A 25129-nucleotide genomic window follows, 5' to 3' on the forward strand; every position below is an offset into this window, starting at 1 on the left:
ATATTTTTGAACAAAAAAATGAGGATCTTAAACAAGAGAAGCCCTTTAAATGGTAGTATAGATATACATGGGTCTTGTTAGTAATCAACGTAATGGTGTAAAGATATAAGCAATTGAATTTTTTCTTAACTTTTACCATTTCCCAATGTAGGTGGAAGCCTCTTTTTTTATTTTATTTTATTTTTATTTTTATTTTTTATTTTTTTTTAACAATTACTCTAAAAACACCTTTAACATACTCCTCAATGTATATATATTAAAACATTAAACTGTTGTAGCATGCTAAAAATTAGTTGGTGAGGAAGTTTTCTTACTGTGCATCAATTTGTATTTGTTTTTGGTTTTTGATTTTTGTTGAGTACCGCACATTTGATATTGGAGGAAGGGCAGTGCAGCTTAGTATATTGGTTTGTGTATAGTGTTGTGCTTAATTTGTTTTGAAGTAAAATATTTTTTCTATTTTTAGATGTTTGTTTGCATGTAAAATGTGGTTAAATTTGTAAAATATTTTTCGTTGACAATAAAATCTTTTATAAAAAGTAAAATATTTTACCTATAAAAATTTGGTAAAATATTTTCCAAAACACAATGTGTCTCCCCCTCTCCAATCTGGTGGCTAAGTCGTCAACCTAGTGGCTTAGTAGTTGGTGTTGGCAGTTTGGTGGTTGGAGCTGCCATTTTGGTGACCGGAGTCGGCGGTTCAGTCACTAGAGCCACCATTTCGGTAATGGTTGCCTGCAGTCCAGTCACCAAAGCCACCATTCTAGCTATCAGTTCCTACAATCCGGTCTCCAGATTTCTATCACTAGTAGCTTCAATGGCTGAGCCACCAATTTTGGTGGTTTGGTTGAAAAATTTTAGATGTCACACCAAACACTTGAAAACTTGAGCTAGTATTTTTGTGTGACTTTGTTTTTTCAGTTTAAGTTAGAGATAAATCTATTTGAGGATGCTGTGCAAATAAATAAATAAATAAATAAATAAAAAACTTTTTTTAACATGTAATCTCTAATCTTTGTGTTTGTGAGAGAGAGTTATTTGGTCTATATTACAGTTTTGGGTTATGTGATAGAACTTCTACACTATCTTTGTATTCTCCCAATTTGTTTGTGAAATTTTATCTTTGTCATCTTGTATGGAGTGTATGAAGGTAGGACATTGCTAAATCATGCAAATCTTTAGTATTTTCTATGTGTTTGTGTCTAATTTTTTTTGGGATTGTTCTTCGGTCCTATTATTTGTTTTAAATATCTTTTTTAACCTCATAATAGTTTCACAATCGATTTTGGTATTTGAACTTTCCCTTTTACAACACCTTTAACAAAAATCAAAATAATTTATCAATGAACATCTATTAAATGTATGTACGTGTTTAAACAAGCTTACGATCTGCAAAAATATATATAAACTAATTTTTTAAGTATCACTAATAAAAATAACCTACACCAAATCCTAAAGCCGATATGTAATTACGTATCAACTCCAGAAGCCATTTCGATAAAGTTTTACTTTTTATACTTCTTAATTTAACTTGTCATGAAGTTATTAAATTTTACCTTTTTTTTTTTTTTTTTTTTTTTTTTTTTTTTTTTTCTGGAAACAAATGAGTTAAATCTTTTCAATCATATCTGTCTATCTTTTTCTCAAAAAAATTATCTTTCTATTATCTTTCTTTCTTTCATTTTTTTTTTTTTGGGTTGTTGTTGTTGTTGTCGTCAATCCTAATATCCTATCTGTTGGTGATATTATACAAAATGATAATAGAAAAACAAGGTTAATACAAAAGAAAAATAAAAAATAGATAACTTGGAGGCATAATATTATTTTCCTTAAATAATATTTGTCTCTTACACTATTGTTACTAAAAAGTTATCGCAAATTTGTCCTCATGATACAATCAAGAAGTTGGGTTTTACAAATAGTAATTCTGAAGAATAACCACAAGATTTCTTTTGTTTTTCCTCTCATGTCTAAATCTAGCAAATTTGAAAGATTTCTGGTATGATAATCATCAAAATCTGGCTAGATTCTCCGCTTTCATTGTTATTCAGATTTTAAGTTTTTGTGAACTTGAAAATCCTTGACATTTTGTTTGGTTGCTTACAAAAGTAAAAGAAAAATGGAAGGACATAAAGGGTCCGTTTGGATTGAGCTTATTGTTGCTGAAACTGAAAACTGAAAACATTGTAGCAAAATAATTTTTAAATGTGTAAATAGTACTGTGGGACCCATTTTTAATATTTTTTAATACATGAACAGTGTCAGCACAGTACGTGAACAGTGAATTTACTGTTCATAACAGTAAAATTTGTCTCCCAAAAGTCAACAAATGCGAAAAAAAAAAAAAAAAAAAAAAAAAAAAAAAACGTGAAACACGGACGCACAAAACGTCCAGCCCAAACGCCCTCAAAGTAAACTCATGAAACTTGATTAAACGTTTCACAGCGTAGTGCTTCGGATTTCGAACAGTGGAAAATCTTAGCGGAACCTATTAAGTGGATATAAAATAACGGACATACCGAGCTAAAGTAGAACATTTTGTAAAGTTTAGAGATGAAAAATATATTTTTAAATGTTTAGGAATGAAAAATAAACTTTTGTAAAAATTTAAGTCAAATACCACATTAACATTCTATTAAACCAAATCAGATGTAAACTAACGGATATAAACAGAATGATGTAAAGTAGAACATTTTGTAAAATTTAAGAATAAAAAAGGATCTTTTAAAAATTTAAGAAGGAAATACGATCTTTTGTAAAAATTTAGAGAGGAAAATGTTGATAAAAAAGAAAAAAGAAAAAAGCAGCAGCGGACTCAAGTTAGAAAAAAAAACTTATCCCGAAAAAGATTAAGAAAGATTCTAATAAGTAATAATAACCAGAAATTACGTAAAAAGAACAACCTTGAAGGAAGAGAAATAGAGCAGAGATGGATAAACTCTCAGACCACACGTGCAATTAAGCAAGAGCCGTACACGTGGCCTTCCCAAATCTTAAAAAAAAAAAGAAAAAAGAGAAAAAGCTTGGATGAATGAAAGCAAACCATGCTTGTCCTTGTGAAGTAAGCAAAGCAAGCTAGTTTGTCCTAGAGATAAAGAAACAAGGTCCCAGACCCAGAGTAGGACAGTAGACAGAACTAAGCTTGTTGATATTATTATTATTATTATGTCATTATCGCAATTAGAATCCAAACTATGACCCTTTTTCCTCTAACCAAGCATTTTATCTCCACGACTCCATGATCCATCCTACTTTTACTTCCCCCATTATAATAAAACCAAAAATAAAATCCCAAACTCCCAAAAAAGATTCACTCACTCCTGTACTTCTCTATTTAGTATTTATTAATTATCTTCCTCTTATATAAAAGTAAAATACTCAATAAATAATAATATAACCAAGCTTTTATTTCCTAGAACTGGAACACACCTTTACTTTCCGAGAAACTTTATGATTTTCCGGGAAAATAGCTCTAGCTCTTCAATTTCCCATTTTTAGCAAAAATCCCCTCCGATCTACAGTTTTCAACTCTCTCTCTCCCACTAATAAAAGTTGAAACCTATCAGGAATTGTAATTTTTTAGAGAGAGAGAGAGAGAATGGGGAAGGTGGCGGTGGGGGCGGCGGTGGTGTGCGCGGCGGCGGTTTGTGCTGCGGCGGCGCTGGTGGTGAGACACAGGATGCAGAGCTCGGGAAGGTGGGCCCGGGCTATGGCGATCCTGAAGGAGGTTGAGGAAAAGTGTGGGACCCCCATATCCAAGCTCAGACAGGTGGCTGACGCCATGACCGTTGAGATGCACGCTGGCCTCGCATCTGAGGGTGGAAGCAAGCTCAAGATGCTCATCAGCTACGTCGATAACCTCCCTACCGGGTAACCTTATCAAAGTCCTTTTCTTTTTTCTTTTTAATTTAATTGATTCTGAATTTTCCCTTTTTTTCATTTTTCTGATATGTATTTGATCTTGATTGTGATAAAGAGGACTCCTTGATTCAAGCACTTATTTTACTTTTTGGGGATCAGATTTCAAAAGGGCTATTTTTATTTAGTAAAGTTTGAATTTTTTTTTGTTTAATTATTATTATTTTTTTTTGTATATAAATTTTCATTGTATAATTTGATATATCTGTATTTTAGGGATTATAAAAAGTTTTGGTGCTTGAATTAAATTTTGTTGCTGGAGGAAAGCATCTTGGTTGGTGATTTAAATTTTACATATCGTAATTAAATTGGATGAAATTCAATTAGGATATGCTCGAATCTTATGTTGAATTTTGCAATTTGCTTTTTCTTTTTTCTTTTTTTACTTGCCTAACCTTTTTCTCTTGTTTAATTTTGTTGTTCAAACTTTGTGTTTGTTTGGTTATTTTTGGGAGTTAGTTACATGTTAACTTGATGGGTCTTCTTTGTTTGATTAAATTTTTCTTGTCAATCTCATATCATGTAGCTTACAAGCTCTAGCTCTTTGTTATTTACTTTTTGCTTTTTCAGCTCATAGGAGTCCTTGAATGTGGGACTCTTTTGGATGCTTTTCATGCAACTTTAATACGGAATTTCTTCTGGCAATTATTTCCAATTTTATTGGATGTTTATCTATAACTTATGATGATTTAATAAAAAAGTTGGGTTTTTAGGAAAATATTGAAGTGCAATGTCACTTCATGCTTTCACAGATAAGCCAATTTGCTTGTCTCATAAATTTAGTGGATAGTCTCTAATGTTTCTCTTTCTAGTTTGCGTCTTTGGTATGTTTTTCATGGGATTTGGTCATTTTGTGATCAGTGAGGGCATTCGAGTTTTACCTCCAGTGCATTAGTGCACTGGACACAATACAATGCGGATACAATAGAAAACAAAGAACTTGCCTGTGAAATAATCTCATCTAAAAGGATGCAACGTCAGCTGACTATATCTTGTGTACCGTTGAATTGAGAATTCGGCTTGCATGCCCATTACTCATTTTCATGTTATTTTTCTAGGGATGAGAAAGGTCTCTTCTATGCCTTGGACCTTGGGGGCACAAACTTCCGAGTCCTGCGAGTACAGTTGGGTGGGAAAGACAAATCTGTAGTCAATCAAGAATTTGATGAAGTTTCAATTCCTCCACACTTGATGACTGGGACATCAGAAGTTAGTGTTTCTTTGAACAAGTCTGTCAAAGGTTGACATGCTTTAGATGGTTCAAACTCTAAAATAATCTGAATGATGTGATTCCAGGAATTATTTGATTTTATAGCCAGAGCGCTTGAAAAATTTGTTGCTACAGAAGGTGAAGGATTTCATCCTGCGCCTGGTAGACAAAGGGAGCTGGGTTTTACCTTCTCATTCCCAGTGAGGCAATTATCAATTTCATCAGGGACTTTAATAAAGTGGACAAAAGGATTCAATATTGAAGATGCAGTAAGTCCTGATTACTTTTGACTTTTTTTTTTTTTTACATCTTTTACTTGATAATGCAATCCTTGTCTGTAATTATCAATTTGTTGATTTAGTCTTTGGTCCACTGTCCAGATAATCATACTTCAAAACTTTGCAAATGTTTTTGGTACTGATTATCTGTATAAACAATTATTGCCATTATGTGTGTAGTTTGCAAATGTTTCATTGTGGCACCTTCTTCTTCAGTGTTGATAATTTACCCTCTTGATCATATTATGGGCATGATCGTTTACCTAGAGGCATCTAGACATGGCCTAGTACTTGATCTGGTTTGAAAAATGATTCTTCCCAGTGTCATAATCTGGAAAGCAGATGTAATGGGCAATGGTAAAGCACTTCAGAACATTCTGTTGTCACTGAAATTGTTGCACCTGCTTTTGGAGGAGATTTCAGTTCAAGTACATATTTTGAGAATGGATGTTGATGATTGGAGTTCAACTTAGCTGCCATGCATAAATGATTGGTGTCACTCTGATCCTTGATGACATAAAGAAGTTCTTAGTGAGGCTGATTTGACTTGTAGAAGAACCTTATTGTAATATTTTCTAATTGAGAATTTTCCAATCTAAATATTTTCTATCTGAATATATATCTTTGAATGCTTTAAAAGTAATTTAATTATTGTAAGGTGGTAATTCATGAAAGAATGTCCTAATCATGAGTGCAATAGTATTTCTCTCTCTCTCTCTTTCTCACACACACACACACACACACACACACGCATATCTTCAGTGTTTAATGCATTGGAGCGTGCTGGGTCATGGATTTATATTGGGCAAATGGTTCATCTTTGGTTTTGTGCAGGGGTTAATCCCTCATATAGTTGGTTCAGAAAGCTTTGGACAAACATATTTCTGTTGTTATTTTCATGAAAGATAATTACCTCTCAATTTTTTTTTTAATTTTTTAATCTTCTCTTTTAATTTCTTTCTTGACTGCAATGATATAGGTAGGACAAGATGTGGTTGGAGAATTGACCAAATCCATGGAAAAAATCGGTCTTGATATGCGTGTGGCAGCTTTGGTAAGACCATTTTTTCCCCAACTTCCAGGGGCTATGCTTAAATTTTTCCTGTTGGGCTCTTAAGTGGACAAATAACCCTTTGGTATATGTAATATCTGTGTTGGGTTTCTTGGTATTGCATCCTGTTGACTATTACTTTGTTTTTTATTATGGATGATGCTGACTTGTTGGGGTGATGCAGGTGAATGATACTATTGGAACATTAGCAGGAGGTAGATATCACAACCAGGATGTTGCTGCGGCTGTCATTCTGGGCACTGGAACAAATGCAGCATATGTAGAGCGGGCACACGCTATTCCCAAGTGGCATGGTCTTCTACCTAAATCAGGAGAGATGGTTAGCATGCTTCAAATATATATATATATATATATATATATTTTTAATAATTGTTTGAGAGATTTGATAAAGCTGTTGATAGAAATATTTGTTATCAATCGTTGTGAAATTGATACCTTTGCATATTTCCTTTGTTTGTTTGTTTTTTATTTTTATTTTTTTTTAATAGAAATGCTTGAAAGTAGTTTCTCAGCGTTGATTGCCAAGTGCAAGACAATTAACGAACACACAATTATTGTTATCATGCTTTAGGTTATCAACATGGAGTGGGGTAATTTCCGATCATCACACCTTCCACTAACAGAATATGATCAAGCATTGGATGTTGAGAGTTTAAACCCTGGAGAACAGGTAACAACTGAACATACTTTTAGTTATAGTTTAATTACATCATTGCTAATAAGAATGGCTCAATGTATGTCTGTTAACATTCCAGAATGTTGTGTGCAGATTTTTGAGAAGATAATTTCTGGTATGTATTTGGGGGAAGTTGTACGCAGAGTTTTGTCTAGGATGGCTGAAGAAGCTGACTTTTTTGGTGATACTGTTCCACCTAAACTGCAAATTCCTTTCATACTAAGGTAGGTCAAATTTTTGGTAGGACAACCGGTTTAACCTTGTCTCTCTTGGTGTTGGTGAGACCATTTTTACTTATCCAGGTTGAAGGTTGTGAATGTTTTCTTACATTCCAGATTTATGGTGCAACAATGAATATTGACCTATTCAACTATGAAATACTGAATTAGTTATTTTGATTTTGGCTTTGCTTGGGAGGATCCATCATAGAGTAGTTGGCATTCCCTGTGATTCAAGTAATGACTAGCACCTAGGTTTACCAGTAACCACCATGCCATCCAACTCCCTCCCCATCTTAATACCAAATCCACAAACTATAAAACCTAGCCCACTTTCCAAATCACTTCTGGTTCAGCATAACAGGATTTCTAGAAATTGTTGTAGTTGCTTCTGGCTGCAAATATGGGTGGAACTCTAGGTATCAATGCATTGGAACTACCACTAGAGGTTGGAAACCTGAGGCTTTCTTTGCTGCTTTTCTATTTAATAATTTGTAAGAAATGAAAAAACAATTAGATTCATTGATAGGTTCTTGCTTTGCTGATTACTATGCTGATTATAATGATAAATAATGTCCACATTGGCATGGACTGTGTGAATGTGTTGTAGTCTTTTTTCTCTTGGCCAATTCGATTTTATATCTAATAATTTTTACTATGACTGTAAAGCTGTAATTTGTCAATTATCTGGAATTTATGCTTGACTGCCTCCCCCGTTCTCTCCCTCTCTATATTTTGCCCTCATGAAACAGAAGTCCTTCACACTCAAATTTAGAGGACTTTTTATTTTGTTTTATTATTTAAATTTGGTATTCTTATCAGATTATAAACTGTTCTTTAGGAAGTTTTTGACAGTATTAGAATCACTGAGAAGGAAAATGAGGTGGGGAAGGATAACATTAAAGAAAACAGTCTTGGGCAAAACATGTTTTACTAATAGAGTTTGTGGCAGTCTACAAGCCTCATTCTGTCACCTATTTTTCCTCTCCTGCCTTTTGCCCTGAGCTATGTCGCTTGTTTGACTCTGTTTGAGTTGTCTGTTCTTAAGCTGTACCCATTAAAATTATGTCTGTAACTTGATGTAAATTTATGCTTCTGTAAGATTCCTTTGCATTTGGCCACATGGATGGGTTGCCCATACATTTTGTAATAGCTGGAGCTTTTAGAGTTTTTACGGTGTTGGTGTAAAATATGCAGGACTCCAGACATGTCTGCCATGCATCATGACACATCTCCAGATCTGAGAGTGGTTGGGGGCAAATTGAAGGATATCTTAGAGGTATGATACCGTGTCCTAACTGTTGGATAAAATTGTAACTATATTATCTAGTCTTACCATTATGCATTTCATTTTTTCTATTTTTAATGTGTTTGGTTATTAAAAGAAAAGAAACAAAGGATACCTAATAAACAAACTTGTGTGTGATACTTTATCTGGGGATGAAAATTTTATGTTAAGATTACATGTTTTTGTTGGAGAGCATTTTAATAGAGATGCAAAATTTTTTCCTGTTGAACTTTGTACTCATAAGACCTTTAGAAAAGAAAAAAGGAATTCGGTTATCCTCATTGTAGCAGACACTATTTTATTTGTTTCCTTATATGTTTATGTTTTGTTTTTGTCAGATATCTAACACATCCCTGAAAATGAGAAAAACGATTGTGGAGCTCTGTGACATTGTTGCCACACGTGGTGCACGCTTATCCGCTGCTGGGATCTTTGGCATCCTCAAGAAATTGGGAAGAGATACAGTGAGGGATGGGGAGAAGCAGAAGTCAGTGATAGCACTGGATGGAGGATTGTATGAGCATTACACTAAATTCAGTGCCTGTATGGAGAGTACACTCAAGGAATTGTTGGGAGGGGAAATTGCTGAGAGCATTGTCATTGAGCACTCTAACGATGGTTCTGGTATTGGAGCTGCCCTCCTTGCTGCATCTCATTCCCAATACGTGGGGGTAGAGGAATCATGAGAAATGATCAAAGCCAAGGTAGATGCAAGAAGTATGGCTTTTTATTTTTTCACAATTCTGGATCATTTAGAGCTTGTCTTAGCTCCTGGTTCGAGTGACATACCAGCAAAACCTTAATTTATGGTTTTGCAGAGCATATAATTGAACAGTGAGTCGAGTTTGGAGAGTCCAGTCATGCAGGGCTCAAGCTTTCTTGCTGCAGCCTCTCATTCTGCTCTTATCTTGAGGTAGGGGCATTTTGTTGGTACGGCCGCATCTTTTTTGAGTCCATTTGTCCTGAGTTAGAAAATAAAATGGGGAATGTAAACTGTTCTTTTGAGGATTCACTTTGGCGAGCATTCTCTCCTATTTCTATTGCAAATAAAACGCAATTTGATGTGCATCACCAACGTGGAATATTTCAGTTTTGAAAATCCATGGAAAACCAAACACACTGTTACTTTTAGGAAGAATGTACCTTAGGTTATATTAAGGCCTCGGTTAAGCACTCATGGTGTGCTAGCAAAAACCTTTTCTACATAACAGTATTATCTATTATGTTGTTCTGCATTTAACTTTGAAAGATATACCCTATAAGTTTTAAGTCTTTGCTGATATTAACAAGATATTAGTTGGAGGTGCTCAAGATTTACGAGTGTTTGAGAAGACAGGAGTGATATTCGAATTCCTATGTAATGTAAGGGACGAGATGCACTGATGCAGTATTAAATAATACCTCCAGTGAAAACTGTGGTTCTGCTTTTTATGGTGATGCATGTGACTGAAGGATAACTTTGGAGGAATATGTCTTTATAATTGGGGGGCCTAAAAGAAAAGGTAAACTCAAACTATCACCATAATTTTAATTGGAGAACAAATTATATTTAGTCTGAAATTGCCGTTGTCGTTATGCTTTGGTTGCATTGGCTGTTTCTTATTTTAATTTTATTTTTTGAGTGAGACTATTCTTTCTTATTTGGTTCTAGATTCACGTAAACTGTTTCTCATCTTCATCCAACAAAAAAAAAAGAAAAAAGGTCAAAGTAAACCGATCCATATTTATTTTAATTATTAATTTTCTGATAAGTCTGATTCATTTTCTAGTTGGACCGTAATTGGCATCACATAGTTTGAAGGGTATATTGGACAAATTAATAAATGTTCACGTAGCAAATGATAACTCCCAGGTTATCTCTAATTTATACAAAAATAAGGATGTTGCTTGGTTTAACATCTGCATGACTCCATGAATGATTGGAGGTGAGCACTGAGACGTTTGATGCTCTACTGTTCCTAAGCAACCGCCAATCCAGTGTATGGTTTTTGAGTACACATACACAAGAAGTTTTGAATTATCAAAGGAAATAAAACAGAGTAACTTCACTATATATGTTGGAATGTTGAATTGAACTCAGTATTTTAACTTATGCAAGAAATTATTTTTCAAGCTACTCTTCAGCTTTTGGTTATTCTAAATCCTCGTCACAGTAACAACATCATGTGAATGATTAACAATACCACCACGTGCCTTCCCTGATCCACAGCTAACAATTATGTTATTTTCTATCAATCCTAATAAGATGTCTCATTTTGTGAAATAAAGCCTTGGAATGAGGTAAGCTTCTGTGTGTATGTGGAATCTAATTCATGCTTTCTCTTACGATGAAATCTGACCACAAATAGTGAAGCTAACTGCGATGGTTCAGACAACATCAAAAGGAGATTGCATTGCATGTGGATAACAATATAAGAAGATAAGGATGATGGTTTTCAAGTTGAATTCAAATAAGCTTCTACAATAGATTAGGATGAGAATTTCTGCAATAAATTAGGATTAGGATTAATATTTGTATTTCAATTCAAATAGGAGTTGGGTCCTATGTTTTAGGAATTTGTGGTGATGAGGATTATCTCCTCACTAGTATTTATGTATGTAGGAATTATGAATGAAGCAAGCAGAAATTAAACCAAAAACTCTATTATCCCTCTCAAGTTCAGGAGGTTAGTCACCTCGAATCGACTAAGTTTTCTTTTTAATTTTCCAGTTCACAACATTTGGTATCAAAGCCAGATGACGAACAATCCCAATCCACCACCCACACGTTCCACAACCAATGACGACCGCATGTCAGCCTTGGAAGTTAGTAATCACTTTATTCGAAGGTAGGTTGAAGAAGAGTTTGTTAAAGAGTTTACTAATATAAAGAAAACCATGGAGGCTCTCTCCAGTGCTATTGCTTAAATGGGATGAAGGATTGAAGGAATGGACATCCAAAATAATACTACTCCTCACAACAATCGTCATGAAGAAGGCTCAACCAGCTGGAATCATAATCTTGAAGGAAGTTCACCCAATCGTAATAGTGGCTCAGAAGGAACTCAAGGAGGGACAATTGGGGGTGTACAAACCTGAATTTCTCGAGTAGACTTTCCTCAATTTAATGGTGAAGATCCCATCGGGTGGATTTACAAGGTAGAAAAAATTTTGAAGTACTAGAAAACTGCAGATGAGGAAAAGATAACGCTCGCCTCCTTCCACCTACAGGACAATGCTCTCCAATGGTACCAGTGGTTTGAGAAAACACAAACGAATGTTTCATGGGAAGAATTTACACCTACCTTGTGTGTTCGTTTTGGACCCTTTGATTATGAGGACTTTGACGAGGCTCTAGCCAAACTTTGCCAAATGGGAACAGTTAGAGAATATCAAGCCCAATTTGAGCGAATAGCACCTCAAGTGCAAGAATGGCCAGAGAAAGCTTTGTTAGGGAGTTACATAGGAGGATTAAAGGATGAAATACGATCAGAGGTGAAGTTGTTTCGTCCTACAACACTTGTTCATGCTACTAGCCTAGCTCAATTACAAGAGGAGAAACTCCAACACACTGGTGAACCGCCACCCAAAACCAGTCTCATTCCTTTACCCCAGCCAAGATCCAATCCAAATCCAACAAGTAACTCACAAATATTACCTTCAGCAACATTCAAAAAATTATCATGGTCCGAGATGCAAGGCAGACGTGAGAAGGGACTTTGCTATAACTATGATGAGAAATTCGGACCTGGACACCATTGTAAGACCACCCCACAAGTCTTCCTACTTGATACTCTCGATGAAGCAGAAGCGTATGGAGGAAAAAATACTATTCCCTCAACAGAATCTTGAGGACAAGATTCGCCTTCAAGGGGAAGGGAATGCTCTGGTTCAGACAACACCAAAAGGAGATTGCATTGCACGTGGATAACAATATAAGAAGATAAGGATGATGGTTTCAAGTTGAATTCAATTGAGCTTCTGCAGTAGATTAGGATGAGAATTTCTGCAATAAATTAGGATTAGGATTATGATTAGGATTAACATTTGTATTTCAATTCAAATGGGAGTTGGGTCCTATGTTTTAGGAATTTGTGGTGATGAGGATTATCTCCTCACTAGTATTTATGTACGTAGGAATTATGAATGAAGCAAGCAGAAATTAAACCAAAAACTCTATTATCCCTCTCAAGTGAAGGAGGCTAGTCACCTTGAATCGACTAAGTTATCTTTTTAATTTTCCAGTTCACAACACTAACAAACCCAATAGAGCTGCTACCACCATAAATATTATTAAAACAAGACATTGGGATGGATGTTTGCTCGATTTTAGGGGCTTTACCTTTGAGTCACATTTTCTAATGTTCAGAGTTGGCTTACTCGCACAAAGTGCGAAATTTTTGAAGAAGCTGCTGGCATAAGTTTGATTTTCGAATTGTATTGGGATCCTCCCAATCAAAAGATTGGAAGAGAGATTGAGCAAAGTGAGCCTTAGGAGGCCAAGTTGTGGTGAGATTGTGCCAGAAATTTGGTTTTCTGACAAGTCCAACTTAGTCAGATCGGCCAAATTACCTAATTCCAGAGGAATAAGTCTAGAGATTTTGGGGCCATTTGGTAACATTGTTCTAATAACGTTGTTTGTATTTTTTGGAAATATGTGTGGGTGAAAAAGTGTATAAAAATGCGTGTAATGTTGTTTAAAACTGAAAACATGTGTTTAAACTCCTATACCAAACAGCCCCTTTATTTCGGCGAAGGTTTAGAGTATTTAACGTTTTCCATGATATAATATCTGGTGGAAGGGAGCTTGAGAGTTGATTTTGATCAAGAAAAAGAGTTGTTAAATAAGGAAGAGATGTTAATTCTCGAGGAATTGTGCCAGTAAAGAGGTTATTACTAGCCTCAAATACCACCAAATTCCTCCAGGAAGACACTCCAGCTGGAATCATACCAGAAAAGTTGTTATTTATTTCCAATCTTGAGAGATTCCTTGCCATTCTTTGAGGAAGCTCACCTGTAAACGAATTGTCTCTTAAAATCAAGATGCTCAAATTCAACGATGTCCATAGGCCACTAGGAATATCCCCAGAAAGCCTATTATTGTAAACAGTCACAATTTTCAAACTATTGCAATTGCCAAGCGACTTAGGCAATTCTCCAGTGAGGTTGTTGCTAAAAGCTACCACACCCACCTAGTGGCGACGCCATGTTATGCTCAGGGTGTTCCCAAGAACACCTTGAACTGGGAAAAAAAATTATATATATTAATTAAAAAATTTTTATTTGTTTATCCTTTAAAAAAAAAATTTATTTGTTTTACTTTCAAGCCAAAAAAAAAAAAAAAAAAAAAATTGTAACAAAGCAAGTGGGAAGCCCACGAATTCTAAAAAAAAACAAAAAACAAACAAACCCTACCCTAATATACTGAAATCAGATTGGGCATCAAACAAAACCCAAATTAAAAACTCTCTCTCTGTCTTTATCTCTAAAAGAAGTCTGAAACTTTTCGAAAACCCTAATTGAAAAAGAAAGAAGTAAAAGGGTCTCTCTTTGTGTGTCGCACTCATTTGGGAGTGGGAGCGGTGCTGAAGAGGCTGGCATTTTGGAGCTTGATTTCGGTGAGTTGTTGGTTGCGGTCCATCTCGATGATGAGTGGCACAGCCAGGATCAGGAAGGTGGTGTTGACGATCCACGCCGCCTTGCCAGTGCTACGGAGGAGCTTCTTGGACACAACGGTGGCTTCGGAGGCGACGCACTTGGCGTGGATGATGATGGACGACTGGGATATGTTGTGGCTGGCCATGGATATGAGGGAATGTTCGCTTTCCTTGCCTTCGGTCACTCGCTTTTTCCCTTGAGATGACCAACAGAACGGATGGAGAAGGAGATCGCCAAATCTCACTAAGTGCTGGACCCCATGGCGGTCCACGGAGTCACTCCTTTCTCTAATTTGTCGGAGGAGGAGTTTGAGGAGTTGTACACAAGTGTGACTCAGACTCTCTCTCTCTCTCTCTCTCTCTCTCTCTCTCTCTCTCTCTCTCTCTCTCTCTCTCTCTCTCTCTCTCTTTAAGACTTTGAACTGTGATTGTCATTTGTCTGTTGTTTTGCCTTTTGCTTAGTTTACTTTAATATTTGCCCTGTTTTTGGAGTTATCTGATGGTGTATTTTTTGGAGTTATCCATTGGTGTTGGTGAGATAAATTAATTGTCTTTTAGTGTTGGTGTTGTGTTTTTGGTGAGATACAATTAATTGGCTTTATTTGATTGGCTCTAGTCTTGTGATTGGGGGCCATGGAGCATTGGAATTGGGGGGTGGATGGGGGAATGGGGCCGGGTTAAATGCACATGGGTGTGTGGCTGTGTGCTAGTGCAACAGTGCAACTAATAAACAATTATTTAATTAACCAATAATTAATTGGGGGAAGCAACTAATAAACAATAATTAATAATTTAATTAACCAATACATTATAAAAGACAAACAAATTAAATTATGTTACTATATTAGGCTAAACAACAATTAATAATTTTATAATTAATGAAACAAAAATATAACAAATTATAGTTTATAAAAGACAAACAAATTTATGAAACAACTAAACAACAATATTTAATAATTTTATTAATATTTCAAATGAACTATAGTTTATTGTTTATTCTTTTGCTAGAATTATGGACAAGTATTTGATAAAAAAACCTCGTATCCAAGATTCATCTCCTATGCAAAATTCATTTTCATCTTCTAAGCGAATTCGTGTTGACTTTAACTTAGAAATTCTTAAGGAACACCCTGGAAAAAATTCTTGGAGTCGCCACTGCACCCACCAACCTTCCGTTATCACACAAGTGTTCTGGCAACTCGCCTTCAAGCTTATTGTCTACAACCTGGAACTCTACAAACATAGAATACCGCCCAAAGTTCGGAGGTAGAGTCCCTGATAAATTGTTGCTAAACACTTTAAGGACCACTAGACTTAGAAGACGGCCAATACTGTCCCAGATTTTTCCAGATAACTGATTGAAAAACAAGCTCAGACTTGTCATGTTTCTGAGTCTGTCAAAATCATCAGGTATGCTTCCAGTCAATTTATTATCAAAGAGGTCAATAACATCAATGTTTAATGTTTCAACCACCCGAGGAATCTCCCCAGACAATTGGTTTTTGAAAAGATACACAATACTTAAATTCTTTTTCATAAACAAACTGCTCGGAATTTTCCTAGTCAGATTGTTTATTGACAAATCCAAATGCACCAAATCCTCCATTTCTCCAATCGTGTTTGGGATTTCCCCATTCAGATTAGACACAGTAATCCATAAAAACTTAAGCTTCTTCAACTTCGTGAAACTCGAAGGCAACTCTGCTGCTGTCATGTTTACATTATAGGCCAACTACAGTGACTCAAGTTTGAACAAGTTGCCGATTTCTGGAGGGAAAGAACCATTAAACGCACACTGGATAAGCTGAAGCTGTTAACTGTCCAATAGATGCTGGAATGTTACCACAGAAGTTGTTGGCTCCAAGGTTGAGGTGGCGTAGGCCAAACAAGCGGTGAATGTCAACTGGGATTGTGCCGTTGAAGTAATTCTGTGAGAGGTCAACATCTTCAAGCTTGGAACAGTTATAGAGCGCTTTAGGAAACTCTTTGAGGAATGAGGTTGTTTGAAAGGTTAATGACTGTGAGGTTCTTAAGGTCACAGATGAAGGGTGGGACTGTTTGGGTGATGTTCTTGTTTTGAAGTAGTAGTTGGGTGATAGTTCCATTGGTGCAAGTGATCTCTGGCTAGTTACAGTGGGTCGAGTTTGTTTTTGATGATGTCCAATGTAAACCAGTGTTGCTTTAGTTTCAGTAGGACTGCATTTTCTTTATCATTACGCAGAGAGTTTGCATGGGTGATTAAGAGTGATAGGCCAAAAACGTATTGATCCTTTGTGATGAATTAATTGATTAATTAGCCAAGTTTATTAATTAATTAAATTAACATGCAATGTACGTGGTAGCACAAAAAAAATCACCAATTAAACTAAGTATGTAGCGGAAAATAAATTGACACAGTGATTTGTTTACGAATGGGGAAAACCTACACGGCAAAAACCCTACCGGGTGATTTTAAAGTCACTGCTTTTGAGAATCCACTATTATCAAAACAAGTGATTACAAGTAAAGGAATCCCAGTACCTTATACCAACCTACAGTTGAACCTTTACCCCAATACCCAATTGGACTTGTTCTGTAGTGACAATCTCTCATTTTCAATGTACGGCTCCCAGTACATGACTAACCAATTGCGCGGATCCCAGTACGCGACTTCAATCACCAACTAGAGAAGGATGTTAACTGCAAAGTTCTTCAGTTCATCTAGATGATGAAGATCATGAAGTTGCTTGATCACAAAACCCTATGGTGTACAAAACACAACAGCTTCTTGAAGAGAAAGAAGAACTAGGGTAGACTAAGTTTTCGGTCACACTCTTCTTCGCACTTGTGCAATTGTACTCTTGTGCAACTTATGTAACCTTTTACGACCCTTAAAATATTCCTTATATATGTTTAGGGTTGTGAGAAAAGAAAGCCTAAACATACATTCATGGATTGGATGAAAACAGAACTGAAAAATCTATTTTTCATAAACCTTGATAGATACCTATCTGTCGAGCAGCTGTCGAGCCACGGGATTCAGACAACTCTCTAAGCCTCGATAGATGCTAGTTGTCAAGCTTTAATGAGCAACGCTTTTACACTTGATTCTTGGACAAACTTGCATGGTTTTAACACTTGAACTTGAAACCTTGTTTTTTGAAGCATTAAACACATTCTAGATCTACCCAAATACACGTAAAGTGTGTTTTGTGAAAGGATTAGTCAATTACATAAAATAGTGACATATGTTCCTAACATGTGAGACACATATGTCTTGACAATCTCCCCCTTTGGCAATCCGTGGCAAAACCACAATAAACAAATGAACATATGAGAGAAGTCATAAATGACTCAACTCATACTCACTTGTTAAATACAATAAAATCTATCATAACACAAACTCTTGAAAAACTTTACAAGAAGAGAGTTTATGACAAGTAGACTTTGACAACCTGTATTTCTGAAACATTTTAAACAAAACTCATCAATGCATCTTAGTGTGAAATAGAAATAATAGATTGCATACATAATATAAGAAACATGTGTATAAAGATAGAAAATAAACAACACATATAAAGATTGGTGAAAGAACATACATTAATAATATATAAAGCAAATATAAGTACAATGTATGTCAAAATGGTCATAAGACCAATATACAAGATGTGATGTATCTGAAATAGAGAAAAAGAAAAAAAATACATCAAATCCTCACTACATCCCTCAATGTACACTCCCCCTAACAAAAATCTCCTATACTAACTCTCCCTCTAAGTATAACTACTCTCATATTCAAAACTACTTCCCCTTTTTGTCATGAGTGACAAAGGGTAAGAGTATTAAGTAGACATCTCGTTAGTGTTGGAAGAGCTAGCATCTCCATCCTTATCATCATCATCGTCGTCGGAGTCATCATCGTCCTTGGATGCCTCAGATGCCTTAGGACGAGGAGAGGGAGACTCCACAAAGCCACCAAGGCGAGCTTGCCGTCTAGCAATATGGCCGACATGGGTGTTCACCTGATACATATCAATAGTGAGTGTACCAAGGCGAGCATCCATATGCTGAAACTGCACCATGATCGCATCTAGAGTCACACCTCCTGCAGAAGTAGAGGGAGCGGAGGTGGATGAAGCAGAAGGAGTGGGAGGAGCTGCTGACCCGGACCACCTTGAACAAAACTGCGCCTCACTCCGTTTAACAGTAGCGGCGTCAATGGCGCACATAGCATGGAAGTGGTTGGAAACGGGAAAGGGAACAGAAAAATGGCGTAAAATCCTCGTGATAGTTGAAGGGAAGATGAGTTTATCATAGGTCACCGTATCCCTATGTACATCTATGATAGAAAGAATGAAATGAAAGGGAAAGTCTATAGTGAGATGCTCTAAAAGAGAAAGCAAAAATCGAGCACGGGGCTCGATAATAGAGTTATAATGAGAAAGAGGATGTAAAACAAAGATTATAACCATGTTAAGAAAATGAGGGCCTTTAGCAAAGGCTGAACAAGGAGTGAACTGACGATCACCCCAATCAAAGGGATGCTCATAAAAAGCAGATATAAGTTCGTCTTTAGACACAGTCTTAAGATGATCACAACCAGGGTAGTCAGGATGCGCTACCCTGGGGACATGGAGCACATCGGATACAATATCTGGTGTGACCACAATGCGCGTACTCAAACGCAAGTAACAAAAAGAGGTACTGAATAATCAAATCCATGCATGTTGGAGTAGAACTCTTGGATCAACACAGATGGACAAGTGACCAGGACGTCACACAATGACTCCTAACCCCTACTGTGAATGACAATGGGTAGGTCAGTGTCGGAGAAGTCCGACAAGATGACTTGGCGTTTCGAATGTGTAAAGTTGTGATTTACAACTATGTTTTATGTTGGCTTTATTCCATGACAAAAAGTGTTGTAATTGCTCTAATTTTGTTCCTTGTATTTCGTGAGATTTTATTGTATTGGGTTTAGAATTAAGTTGGTGAAGACTCAAGCTTAAATGAGGAATTAGTGGATTTCGCGAGAAGCTTGCGAGAAGCTAAGCCGCGAAAGAGCATGTGAGGAGCACATGACTGGAAGCTGAAGAATCGTGCCAGGTTGTCGTTTTCGCGAGTAAGACCTTCCCGCGAGACAGTCGCAAAACATTCTACCTGGAGGATTTTTATGTGTGAATTCCTTACCCTTCACCCATACTATATATACCCTCATTACCCATAAATGTAAGAGAGGCTACTCAGAGAGAAAAACCCTACATAAGTTTTCTACAACACACATCCATCTTTTTGAGAGAAAGCTACTCATACTTAGTGAGAAATCATTGTAGCCTCTTCTCCTTCCCTCTCCCATTATCACACATTGAGAGGAGATTTTTACCAAAACACAATCCACACCTTTTTAGAGTGTAGTGAGTGTTTTTGGAGGTGCTGGGAAGCATTGGAAGAAGCCAATGATGGCAGATGCAACATGGAGATTGTTGCGAGATTCGGAGAGCTAGACAAGACATAGTTCCAAGAAGCCATGTTGGAGTAGGAGCTTGGAGGGCTTAGATACAGCGGGTAGATTAGGCTTGGAGGGTCTCTTACTAACCCATGTATCCCAACTGATTGTCTAGTGGATCGATTACCGCTTGGAGGGCGGCAGAGAGGTTTTTCGCCGAGATTCTTCGGTTTCCTCTTCGATAACACATCGGCGTGTTATCTTGTGTTTGCATTCTCTCTTCCCGTATTCTTGTGCTTTACTTTTAATGTTCGTTGTTCATGTTTATGCACTAGAGTAGTATCGGTTTATTGCGCTTCATTTACTCTTGTTTCCGCACTTAGATAAGTTAGAGTAAAAGCAATCTAGATGTAATTTTAATTGGGTGTCTAAACAGCTTTTGTGTTTTTAACACATTTTCGAGCTTTTAGAATGAACGCCTCGTCTAGAGAAGTTCTCAAAGAGGTCCGTTTTGGCCTTCTTATCACGAAACCAGACGTGTGAGGGTGTAGGATCAGAAGAAGTGGATGCCCCGGAACGAAGAGGGTTCCGGGACGGAATAGGCTTACGTTTAGGTGCCATGACGCACTAACATAAACTAGAGAGTGAAGGGGGGGGAGAAAGAGACAATAAGAAAAGTCCCAAAACAGTTTAATATACAAGAGTATAGAGAATGTAAATTACGTATGCATGAAAATTCATGAGCATGTGATATGCAATAGTAAAAACCATCATGGGCTCAACCCAATCCAATCCTACTAGCACACATGTTAGCAACAAAGTAAACACACATCAAAGAATGCATGAAATATTGTTATAATGCAAATGAGATGCAATGCATGATGTTTTAAGTTAAAAAATACAAAGCCCATCCTAAAACTTTCACAATAACTTCATCAATTTTGAAAAACCCCAAACTTTTAAAAAAAAAAAAAAAAAAAAATCCAAAAAGTTAGGTCAAATGCATGTAAAAGAAAGGATAGGACCCTTACCAAGTGTAGAAACCTTGATCTAGGCCAAAAATTCCTTGAGGATGAAGTTTGGAGTGAGAGAGAGAGAGGTTTTGGGAGGTGAAGAGTCTAGAAAGATCGAGAGAGATTGAGCAAAAAGAGATTTGGATCGCGTTGAGTGAATTTATAGAAGCTCAATAATTCTTGACAGCTAGAGGTGTCGAGAGGTGTCGAGCTTTAAAGAGGGTTGACAGATGCAGCTATCAAGTAGGTGTTCAGAGGTGTCCACAGCCAAAAAGAAGCTTGATGGATCGAGGATTTGTCGAGGAGCTATCGAGGGAACATAAAATTTCTCGATCGATCGAACTAGCTATCGAGAGATGTCGAGATTGCGATAAAAAGCAACTGAAGAGCTCGATAGATAAGCTAGGTATGGAGAGGTGTTGGAGATCTGTTGAGATTGCTTTAAAACAGTTTTTCAAGAAAGGAAAAACGCAGATATGAATGCAATTAAACATGCAAATCAACCAACAATCCAAACAACATTTTAAGCTCCCTAAATCATCTATTTCAAAAAAAAGTTAAGATAGTTTAGTGAGTATACATTAAAACATGTATTCCTTGTGATGGCCAAATCACATTGTACTTGCACATGTATCAAAAGTAACAAATAATATTGCGTGTTGTTAGGACATATGTGTTTCAAATGTTAAGAACATATGTCATGATTTTATGTAATTGGCTTATCCTTTGACAAAACGCACTTTACTTGTATTTGGGTAGATTTAGAATGTGTTTAAATACTTCAAGAAACCATGCTTCAAAATCAAGTATTGAAACCTTCAAGTCTGTCCAAGAAAACAAGTTCATAGTGCAAAATCATTAAAGCTTGACAGCTGGCTCAACAACTGTATCTATCGAGCTTAAAAAGCTATTCTACATTCGGTGTGCTCAAAACCTACTCGACAACTTCTCGACACCTTCTATCTGTCGAGGTTTAAGATTTTCAGAATTCCAATATGATTTTCTTGGGATACGTGAATTTGTCTTTGGGCTTTCTTTTCTCCTAACCCTAGACATATAAAAGGATCAGTTTAAGGGCCGACAAACAATTCACAAATTGCACAAGCAATGAGCAAACTCTGTTTAAGCAAATTGTGACCGGAGACGAAGTTCTTGCCCTAGTTCATCTCTTTCTCTTGGAGAAGTTGCTGTGTATGTGCACCATAGGGTTTTGTGATCAAGCATCTTCTTGATCTTCATCGTGTGGATGAACTGAAGAACTTTGCAACCAACAACCTTCTTAGTTGGTGATTGAAGTTGTGTACTGGAATCCGTGCAATTGGTTAGTCACGTACTTGGGAGTCTTGCATCTCAAAGGGGAACTGTCACTACAGAATAAGTCCAATTGGGTATTGGGGTAAGGGATCAATTGTAGGTTGGTAAGGTACTTGGGATTCCTTTACTTGTAACCGCTTGTTGTGATAATAGTGGAGTTTCGGGAGTGGTGACCTAAAAATCACCCGGTGGGGTTTTTGCCGTTAGATTTTCCCCATTCGTAAGCAAATCATCGTGTTATTTATTTTCCGTTGCATTATTAGTTTATTGGTGATTTGTTTGTGTTACCACGCGTTTGCGTGATAAATTAATTAATAACTTGGCTAATTAATTAATTAATTTCTATCACAAAGGGTCATTCAGTTTGTGGTCTATCACGTGTTGTGTGTGAAAAATATCGCAAGATTGCATAAGTGTCTACATGTTATGACGATTTGAGATATGAGGAAATCACTCTAACTCACACACAATCATAACTGTTTGATGGGGACTATCACCTTCGAGGTACATCCTATAACTCCCACATCTCCTAGAATACACGCTTGCAACTATATATAAAGCATTTTGTTCTTTTTTCCTTTTGTTTTTCTTTGCATATTTTTCTTTTTAATCAGATCATGCATGGGCATATAAGAGAGAGAAAGAAATACCCAATGATGTTAAGTTTTTGACATTGCACTTTTGCTATGTCGAAGCATACAGATGTCATTTTATGATTGGTGGGCAACAATGGTGAGATGGTTATTTATGCCTTTCTCTTAGGATTTTCTACTCCTTCCCGTCAAAAAGAGTGATACAAGTATTAAGTACAAGAGATTACTTAATCTTACTCATCACAAACATGAGCCACAAAACTCACTTGCTTAGTTGTGCATAGAGATGCTCATCTAAGCTACAAAAGATACAAAGTTTAGAAAACTTTGTTTCAATGACCATCCAAGGTACCAATGTACACAAACACACACTATTTTTGTATTTTTCTGATTTTTTCAATTTTTAAATTTTTTTATTTTTATATGAAAAACAAAATAAACCAAAACTGAAAGAAAACAAACAAAAATAAATCAAACAAAGCAATGCATAAAACTAAACTGACTCAAAACAATAAAGCAAAACACATAAGTAATTCAAAACAAAAATACGAAGGGGTGAGAGAAAAAATGACAGAATCACTTGGAGCCCTTTTCCTTCCACACCTTGGAATAACCTTTCCTTTGAGTGAACCCTTGAACTAGCGGTGAGGGGGAAGAATTGAAACCGTTCAAGTTTGAAAGGAACATGAAGGCTTTGAGAAGATCTCCAAGAGGAGCAAAAGAAGATGAAAGCTGATTCTGATCTCCCGACGCGATCATGCTATTGCTTTTTTGAGTGGCTAACCACTTTTAGCAATTAGGTCGAGTATGTCTAACTGCCCCACAGTGATGATAGAAATGCTGCTTTTTCTGTTTTGGCTTTTGAGAGTTAGCCTTCTTAGCCCTAGAGTTTTTAATCTCTTTCTTATCAAGCTTAGGGGGTGCTCCTAAGATAGATTTACCTTTGTTTACGTTCTCACTAGCTAATTCATTTATAACAACATTGTTCTCAGTTTCAACATTATTAGCAGGAGGAACAAAAACAGTAGCACTAGTAGAAGCAATGCTAGGAGAAGAGAAATCATACCCTAAACCGGTTCGATCGGAAGTAGATTTTTGAAGACTGAGCATCTCATCAAGCTTAGAACTTGAAGTTCTTTCCAACTAAGCTCTGACTTGGAACAATTTTTCCTCAAGCTTCTTGGTCTTCTCAGCCAAGAAGTTATTCTCAAACTTCAGTGCTCCAATAGTTTGATTTTCTTTGTCAAACTTTGTAGAGATTTCTTCTCGCTCAAGCTCCACATCACTAAGTTTCTTGGTGGCCAACCTATACATTTTCTCATGCTTTTCTGAGACCTTGTATAACTTTGCATAGGCTGTGTGGATGTCATCTTGTTCATCCATATTCTCAAACTTAGACTCCACTAGTTCCTTTTCTTCATCCACATCTTCAACAATCCCATCAGTAGGATTGACAGTGGCAATGAAGGCATTCAGGATTCCATCATCCTCATTGTTGGAATCATCCTCAGGCTCAATGTCACTCAACGTAGCAGCGAATGCCTTGCTCTTCCCAATGGTTTTGAGATATGTAGGGAACTCTTGTTTCATATGACTGAAACCTTGACACCCAAAGCACTTTTGGTCCTAAGGGAACAGTGTACTAACCGCCATCCCTAGCGTCCTTCTTCCCTTTGTCTTAGCTCTTAGACTAAGAAGAACTTAATTATCTACGGTCCTTGTTAAAGCCCTTTGCATTGGCATTCTTCATGAACTTCTTGGATTGCCTGGTGATATAGAACTTCATCTTAGAATTTTCATCATTAGAAAACTCATCAGTATCACTACTCTTGGCTTTCAATGTCATGCTTTTGCTCTTACTTGATTTTCCAATCCTTGTCAAAACTAACTTATAGGTCTGCAGAATTCCAACCAGCTCTGTCAAAGGAATTTTGTCGATGTCCTTTTATTCCTCAATGGTAGTGATTTTGGCATGGAATCTCTCGGGTAGAGATTTGAGCACTTTTCTCACAATCTTGGGTTTAAGAATGGTTTCCCCAAGATTAAACGTTGAGTTCACTATGTCCTTGAGCTTGGCATAGAACTCATCAAACGACTCATCCTGCTCCATCTTGATCTCTTCAAAGCTTGTAGTGAGCCTTTAAAGTTTTGAATCTTTGATAGCCTTGGTTCCTTCATAGGTTGTCTAGAGGATGGTCTATACTTCCTTCGCAGTTTTAGTGGAGGATATCTTCTTGAATTTCTCATTAGTGATTGCACTGAATAGAGCATTCAATGCCCTACTGTTGAAATTTGTCGCCTTGATCTTAGTATCATCCCAATCAGCCGGTGCTTTCGTTGGCTTAGTCCAGCTAATCTCTACCGCTTGCCACACCTTTTCATCAATTATTGCAAGAAAGCTCTCATGCATACTTTCTAGCATGCATAGTTAGTGCCATCAAACAAATGAGGTATAATAAGATACTGTCCTCTATCCATGACAAACAGG

At 36.6% G+C, this 25129-nt stretch overlaps 1 protein-coding gene and 1 pseudogene across 2 annotated transcripts; one reads left to right on the forward strand and one right to left on the reverse strand.

Moving 5' to 3' along the window:
* Window positions 1-3081: 3081 nt before the first annotated feature.
* On the forward strand, window positions 3082-9932 carry LOC115975626 (hexokinase-1). 2 transcript variants are annotated; one of them, XM_031096490.1, is made up of 10 exons: window positions 3082-3870; window positions 4977-5127; window positions 5215-5397; window positions 6386-6460; window positions 6642-6797; window positions 7050-7148; window positions 7248-7378; window positions 8570-8651; window positions 8999-9364; window positions 9479-9932. In XM_031096490.1, exons 1-9 carry the CDS (start codon window positions 3599-3601, stop codon window positions 9344-9346), a joined length of 1497 nt encoding a protein of 498 aa, XP_030952350.1. In that variant the 5' UTR covers window positions 3082-3598; the 3' UTR covers window positions 9347-9364; window positions 9479-9932. The 2 variants fall into 2 exon arrangements, with proteins under 2 accessions (XP_030952350.1, XP_030952349.1); XM_031096489.1 differs by having other exon boundaries at window positions 3083-3870; window positions 8999-9932.
* A 2698-nt stretch (window positions 9933-12630) lies between these two features.
* LOC115964539 lies at window positions 12631-24487 on the reverse strand (annotated as a pseudogene).
* Between the last annotated feature and the right edge of the window lie 642 nt (window positions 24488-25129).

The sequence above is a fragment of the Quercus lobata genome, chromosome 2 (genome assembly GCF_001633185.2).
Source record: "Quercus lobata isolate SW786 chromosome 2, ValleyOak3.0 Primary Assembly, whole genome shotgun sequence".
Lineage (NCBI taxonomy): Eukaryota > Viridiplantae > Streptophyta > Magnoliopsida > Fagales > Fagaceae > Quercus > Quercus lobata.

Coding starts and splice junctions, on each gene's coding strand:
- LOC115975626 (XM_031096490.1), top strand. CDS start 3,599: ATGGGGAAGGTGGCGGTGGGGGCGGCGGTGGTGTGCGCGGCGGCGGTT. Junction 3,871..4,976: donor GTCGATAACCTCCCTACCGG/GTAACCTTATCA, acceptor TTATTTTTCTAG/GGATGAGAAAGGTCTCTTCT. Junction 7,379..8,569: donor CAAATTCCTTTCATACTAAG/GTAGGTCAAATT, acceptor TAAAATATGCAG/GACTCCAGACATGTCTGCCA.